At 34.8% G+C, this 7923-nt stretch overlaps 1 protein-coding gene across 2 annotated transcripts in view; it reads left to right on the top strand.

The window, feature by feature from the left end:
* The first annotated feature begins 4020 nt into the window (after window positions 1–4020).
* LOC110017939 (adenine phosphoribosyltransferase 1-like) overlaps window positions 4021–7923 on the top strand; it is a 31027-nt gene continuing 27124 nt past the window's right edge. Inside the window, exons 1-2 of one of the 2 annotated variants that reach the window (XM_020715106.1) lie at window positions 4021–4271; window positions 4405–4515. In XM_020715106.1, the coding sequence (XP_020570765.1) occupies window positions 4193–4271; window positions 4405–4515 (190 nt within the window). In that variant the 5' untranslated portion in view covers window positions 4021–4192. The remainder of the gene's footprint in view (window positions 4272–4404; window positions 4516–7923) is intronic. The other variant, XM_020715107.1, reaches the window with a different exon arrangement.

Below are 7923 nucleotides of genomic sequence, written 5' to 3'. Positions count from 1 at the left end.
TGATTTGACTCGGATTGGACTAACTTTTATATCATTAGGTCCGTTTCATCGAGCCAATCAGTTTGACTATAATTTTGCTGAAATCGGAGTTCCGGATGACTCGCAATCGAAGTTTGAATGTTCGTGCTCAAAATATTGCATCGAGATTCGTGCTGGATTATGATGATTTGTTGGTGGCGTATCACTTCTAATAATTAATATGAATTAATTATTAGAGATATCATGTGATATATCTTTCCTTTCATATCGTTTCTTTTTTATTATTTTTCATATTACAGAATTCTTGTAAGAGTTATTTATTCCTCCGTTCATATCAATGAAACAATATGAAGTATTCCACTTTATTTCACATTATTTTGAATTTCAACAGTTATTTTTAAGTAAGAGATATTCTGAAACTTTAAAAGATAATGATGTATTTATGTATATGAGATGAGTCTCAAAAGAAAATCATCCATACGTGTCATATCTAATAGGTAATTTGAGACAACATCGTCAAGCTAGATGTCCAACATGCCTAAAGTGGGAGAAAATATTACATCTGTCGTCCGGTCATACAGACGAGGGAGTAGTCGTGATGCGATTCATGCCTTTGCACATTCGTTTTACCAGACGTAATATTTTCTTTTCTAAAGTGAAGATAAATTCGTTTTTATACTATTGCAAATAAATCAATATATAGATAACAAAATTAGTTATATTTGTTCATTGTTATAATTGTAATTGCAATCTTTCAAATTAATGCAAATCATTTAGAAGCTATTGCAGAATTGTGTGACCAATTGACTTTGATCACTGTGGTGAAGGCTTACATATTTGGATTAGCAATCATCTTATAAATAATTAATAATCTTACTTATATGTAATAATTTAGCGGCGCTTGGTAGCTTATTTATCGGCCCATTTTTATTTTAATCTTTACAGCATACATGTAATAAATTAAATTAGTGACTAAAATCATTAAATGTTCAAAATAAGCATAAAAAGAGACAAAATTTCATTTCATTTCCCTAAAATATAAATTAAATGCAAAGATTTAAAATTTGAGACAATTAAAATGTAGCAACATATTTTGATGAATTCATTGAATCATTTATTTTATATGTCTGTGTTTCTATTCTAACAAAAAAAAAAAAATCACGAGCAAAAGAAAATGAATAATCGGAAAAGATCTGGAGACTTCCTTCAAGATTACTGAAGTTCGTTCCTCTGTGATTCAGGTTTCGTGTTGATCATGATTTCCTAAATGTTTTCTTACGTGATTATTGTGAATCAGAGATATTTTACTCCTTATACATATATCTAGATCAAAAGAATCTTAGAACCACATTCATACAATTAAATTAATTACATAGCCATTCATGCCCTAATATTGCGGGCCATGCTTTGGGGGAATAAGTGTATGACATTTGCACCTATAATCAAAATAGATTAGATTCATCTTTTGGTAATCATTTAGTCCCATTAAGCATGAGCATTTGTAGAAAAATATAAACTAGAAATAGTAAAAAATCGGCTTAAAATCAAATATATTTGTTAATCAATAGTTAAAACATTTTTATTTATTGTGATTAGGGTCTTAATTTGACATTCCATCTAATGTAATTAGTATTCTCTTAGTTAAAGTTTATAATTAATCAAAAATAGATTTTAATTCTAAAAATTGATAGACTCCGAACTTGCAATAAGTTAGTCCGATTTTTAAAGATTGCCCTCATGTACTATTCACATAAGCCTGAAAATTTTTTTTAGCTAATGTTGAGTTACTAATAAAATTCCAATTGATTTTCAAAGAAAAAATTCGAATTAATCATATTTTAATTTTTAATTAATTTATTAAAAAAATGTTCAAAATTGTATCGAGATATTTCTAAATAATTTTTTTAAGATCGAAGGTGGTCGGAGAATAGTTTCATAAAAAAAATTGAAATAATTTAAATATATTTAAAATTTTCATAAGTTTAAAATATTTTTAAGTAAAATTTTATTACTGATATACTTCCAACAAATTTTAATCTTCTTGCTCGAATCTTGATAAATGCACGGTTCTTGATGCAATTTTTTGATCGAGCAAACATTCAAAATTTCATTAAAAAGTCGTCCATAACCCCGATTTCAATAAATTTATAGTCAAAGTAACCAGCCCAGCAAAACAAACCCAATGGTTTGGTTAAATCCGAATCAAATTAAGTTTGGATCAAGCCATTAAACTATTTTTCGAAGTTTTCCAGTCATATTTAAGAGATTGAGTAGATGTCAAATCTGGTTAGCTTATTGTTGAGTTGAGCCTCTCGACAATACGAATCCAACGAGCTCAAGATCACTCAATTTTAACATCATTAAGATACTAATAAATGTCTGTTGAACGTTGTCTAATTGAGGAAAAACCTCTTATGCGTCCAATTAGAATGTTCAAATTCATTCCTTATTTACATCGGGATTCAAATTCTATAAATAAAATCTCACCTCTCTCATGAGAAGAAGGCCTGAAACTCGAAGTCTAAAGAAGATTGAAGCTAGGAGAAGAAGCTAAAGCCCAAAAATAATTTTGCGCTGACGATCAACGAACAACTTCTGCTCCTGCAACTGTCAATCGCCACCAACTACGCCACCAACTACCTTCGACCGGCCACCACTCATTGGCCACTATCCATCACCATCAGTCGTTGTCTTTTTCTTGCAATGAAGCATCATGCAAGACAACAACCGACGTCGCAAAGCGACGAAGTAACCTACGAAGAGACACATCATCCCAGGCGCCAAGTCGACCCTGAAGACGGTACATTAAAACCTTGATCATTAGTCTTCATTACAATCACTCACAATAAGTTCACCTGCACACTAATATTGTAACTCGGGAGACTGCGTAAGCTTTTCCGATCTGTGGGTCAAGATGATATATCTATAATCACTAATTTTTAGTTGATCTCTTCAACTAGGTCAGAACATTGTTTTTCCTCTTTTCAAGTTTTCCTCGTAAGAAATTTCTAGTGTTTTTGCACCATTTATATTATTTGAGTCTGTGTCAGGTTATGCACAATGTTAATACGTTAATTAATCACTCTACCACCTCGAATTAACAAGAACACCATAATATTCAAAGAAAATTTTGAAACTATTTTTAAGGTGATACATATTTTTTTATTAGGAATTTCAGCGAATTTAAGTGACACATGCATATCGCATGTGCAAAACCTGATACACATTACTTAAGCCATCAACCGAAATATTATGGCTTGCATATCACGCATTTATATTAAAATATCTCATAAAAAGTTAATATTGTTTAGCACTCATTTGATTTTTTAAAAAAATTTTATATTATGCACTAATTTAAATTTTATTTAGATTTAATTTAATTTAAAAATTATAAAAAATATTAAAACATATATTATGACACAAATTCTTAAGATTATTTTAGTTTAATCAGGATTTTTTAACACTTTAAAATAACAATTTCTCCTTGTATAATTTCACAAGATCGTAGAGATACATCCGGAATCTAATAAAATCACGCCACATAGAGATGACAGAAAAATAAAAAAAAATTTGTTTTAGCACAAGCGAATATTTCCCCCGTGTTATTCCACATTATTCAGGTGTTAATGTAGTGATATTCATGTATTATTATATTATGAGAATATTTTTAGTATTTTAATAACATAATAATATATTAATAACACACAATAACACCTCAATATATTATTGAAATAAAAAAAACAATTTTTTTTTTCTATTAAGGCCGCATGAAGATATTCAGCAAATCTGAGTCCGTAATAATTTCGAAGGGTCAATCGGCACGCAATTTATTAAAGTGTCCGCACACACTGGTATCTACGTGGAGCTCCGAAAGTCCTCTTGCATACGATTCACCGCACCCCGCTCCCTATACGACCCTCCATGTTGGCACCACGTCGGAATCATCCTCCCCCGAAACGCACATTAACTGTCCCGCATGGAATAATATCCGCGGGCATCCGCATGTTATACCTTTTTAAAAGCTAAAGATGGGTGCGGGGGGTAAAGCAGCCAAAATTGAAGTTGACGATATTTATCGGCCTCCTCGCCATCTTTTTCAAAATATATCCGTGATTTTCAAATCTGAGTTTCTCGCCCACTCATATCTTCCTTTCCAGATTTTTCTCAGTTCAATCCTCTCCATTGCTAACGCACTAACCGGCAAATAGCTTTGATGGCGTCTATAGATCAGGATACTCGGATCAAGAGGATTGCGTCTTCGATCCGCATCATTCCCAACTTCCCCAAGGATGGTAATCCTTTCTTTTCTCTGTGATTTGTTTTTTTTTTTTTTTTGGGGTTTGTGGGGGTTGGATCTCTTGAATGGATGATGGAAACGAAATGCCCTATATTTTTGGTTTTGATTCGGGGGTTGGGTTGGCGTAGGTGTTATGTTTCAAGATATCACGACGCTGCTGCTCGATCCCAAAGCTTTTAGGGATACCGTGGAGTTGTTCGTGGAGAGGTACAGGGACATGCGGATCTCTGTTGTGGCTGGTAATGTAGTAATGATGTTATCTGTTGGTTATATTTGGATTCTGTTTCTTTGTTGGCTTATGTTTCTAGTGATTTTGTTTTTTGTGCCGGTGAATGGTGTTCTCTGAGTTTATCGGATGCTTCTGATTTTGTAGTTGTTTTTGAAAGTATTGAACAGTGGGTTTGAATGATGGCTGAATTGCATATATATGTAGATTCTTAGAAATCTTTATTTCTTCACTATTGCGGTGGTTCCCCCTTCCCAATGTAATTTTGACGTCACGAGGATGTAGAAGAAAACTCGGCCATGGCTTTATCAATTTATTTCCAACTTGTCTGCTTATGTGTTCGAGCACGAAGAAGCAGTGTTAATTTTTTTAAAATTAGTATAAAAAATGCGTTCATGTTGCAATAGTTGAAACTTGCAGTGCAGGAACTGTCTAGGTTAAGGAACTGACCAAACTGTGAGAAGCCTAACTACGTCTACTGGTATTTTAACACGTGAGTAAAGTATGACAAAATTTTCTAAGTAGCAGTAGAGTCAACGAGGCTTTTGCCCGTATTCACATGGTTATGCATCATGCTATTTAGACACGTACCGCTGATCAATTCCTATGTATTTACATAACTAATACCTTTTTTTTTTATATTAATACCACCCCAATCTTTCAGATAACGTAAAAAAAACCACTATTGTAACTTTTAAGAAGTGATATCAAGCATATGTAAGTTGACATATATGTAAAACTTGAAGTTTAGGTGTAAGATATGTAACTTCATAAGATTTTAGTGGTATTCATGTAAATCTTCTAATACAATAAATATTCGTTGGTTTGCAAACTAGAATTTTCCTAATTTTGGCTAAATTTATTTTTTAATAATAATTGATTTGTGTAGCAAAATCTGCTGCATGACAATAAGAGAAAGCCGCAGGACAACAAGGCGGAAACGGGAAAAAGAAGAAAAAACTCAAAGAAGAATGCAAACAAGAACACCTAGAATTTACGTGATTCGGTCCATAGGACCTACATCCACGGGAGGGAATCAAGAAATAATTCACTTAGAAAATCTTGAAATTTACTCCGCACAAAATCAACGACGAACCAATTTCCTCAAGTTCTCTATCAATCTTGATCTCGATTCAAGCTTTCTTGATTCCAAACCCTCTATCGATCTTGATCTCGATAGAGGCTTTCTTAATTTCAAGCCTTGCTTTCAGAATTTCTCTCCCTTAACCCTTTTAACTCATATACATCATTACATATATATAGACCAATGACTGATACAACATGACCGGTTAAACACCTTTAAATAGCCAAATGACCGTTGTACCCATTAGCTATTTAAACCTCTTTATAAACACAATTTTGTCTTAGTTCACATAATTGAGAGTCACCATAACAAATCTTCACCTTTACTTCCAATTGCAAAGATTATCACGCTGTGAAATTGGTCCAAGATGTTGTTCTTCTCCCTATCGGACATTTCGGTCGGCAATGCCGCTTGTCCTTACAATGCTTCCGCGACATCTTGTTGCACCTACAAGGCTCTCATATTGACTCTCCACAAGCTGAAATCGTTCTTTCCGATAAATTTCTTGATGTCGAACTTAGTAGATCCCATTGTCGTGGCTAGAATTTCCCACAGACGGTACCAATTGTTGAAGAAAATATGACCGCTTAACACCTGAAGAAAACTAAGAACTGTGCAGTCAAACATCGTGTTGTGCTTCAAATTTGTTTCCATCTGTTTTTAGTGAGAGTTAACGAGTCTTTGAACAATTGAAAAGCTTCATCTTTTGTTTTTAGAATGAAGACCCATACCTTCCTTGTGTAGTCGTGAATGCCGGTAGAAAACTTTACTTTGGTAGCCTTCCTTAACACACATTGTTCGCAAAACTCTAGTTTACTTACTCGATCTCCACACAACAAGTTCTGTTTAGACAGTTCTTGTAAGCCACTTTCACTTACGTGCCTCAGTCTCATATGCCATAGTTTAGTCCTGTCGGGTTCTGATTTAACTGTATTAGAGAAGTTACCAATCACACTTCTTCCAACTAGGGAGTAAAGCCCATTTTTTTTTACTTTTTTCATGACGATGAGATAACCTTTTAACTACTCTGATACAACCATTTTCTACCTTGAACGAGTATCCACTTGACTCCAGCGTACCTAAAGAAATCAGCTTTCTTTTGAGTTCAGAAATGTACCTGACATGTTGCAGTATTCGTTCAGCTCCATCGAACATTTTTATTCTGATTGTCCCACTGTCGACTGAGATGAATCAACTGAGATGGACAAGAAAGAGAAGAATGACATCCTGGACAGGGCCCATCAGGGCTAGGTGGAGGGAATCTCAATTCAAAATTTTGTAATTAAGAGTCAAGGTGGAGAATTGTTATAATCACTCGCGATTACTAGACTAAGACAAGGGGCATATTTGTAATTCTATGAAAGTTGTTAAAGAATTATGGAAGCTTCCATAGATAAATTGGGTCTACTTGTGCAAGACTCATTAGCTATAAATAATAAGACACTTTTGTAGGGAAGGGGGAAGGAAAGAAAATCAGTTTGTTAGAGAAAGAAGAGGATAGCTTGTAGAGAGTAAAGAATTTTAGAGATATTGTATCAAGGTGATTTGAGAGAGAGAGATCATGGCAAGGTAAAAGCTATGTAAATTTTCTTTATTGCCTTAGTGGATTCGATTGTTGATTCATCCCTTGTGGATGTAGGTTTTATGGATCGAACCACGAAATTCTCTCGTGTTCTTGGTTCTTGTGTTGTATTTTCTCTTCCCCATTTTCTTACTTGCTACGGTTTCCATTTCCATCGGATATCCAAGACCAGCTGGTGACAAAGTTTGCAGGGTATTGGCAACTCTTGTAATTGGTAGCCCAGGAGTGTTGACCTCATTTTTAGTGAGGTCTAATCTTTCTCTTAGGATTTAGGATCTAGCCTTAGGGACTCTTTTTGACTATCTTAGAACCTTAGAAATGGGACCCGCCTTGTTCTAGAAATTCAACCCGCTTCTGCACTCTTTTGTGGTTTCGCGTGTGTGGTATCGACTTCTAACACTTAGAAGGATGAAACCAACATGAGGAACCCAAAAGGGATCCCTATAGGACCTTTTGAGCCTTAGGGTGGCCTTTTGCACAATTCGCACTCCCGCACGCACAAGCTTCGCAATTCGGAGAGTCGATACGTCCGATCGTCGCAATTCGCATTGTCTGCATTGTTACTTGTCGAACGCTCAATTCAACTTTTTGGGACAATCGATCGCGGGTCAAAATTTTGTAAAATTTAAATTTCGGCGCGTTTTGACCCGATTGTCGACGACGTCGTCCGAGCGACCCCGGATGACGAAACGGACTGCGCCAACGCGTCCGGAACGTCGATTTTGCCCGGGGAGGACACCCATTTTGTCGCGTCG

The sequence above is a fragment of the Phalaenopsis equestris genome, unplaced genomic scaffold, assembly GCF_001263595.1.
Source record: "Phalaenopsis equestris unplaced genomic scaffold, ASM126359v1 Scaffold000002, whole genome shotgun sequence".
Classification (NCBI taxonomy): domain Eukaryota; kingdom Viridiplantae; phylum Streptophyta; class Magnoliopsida; order Asparagales; family Orchidaceae; genus Phalaenopsis; species Phalaenopsis equestris.
This window is presented reverse-complemented; position numbering and strand designations above follow the sequence as displayed.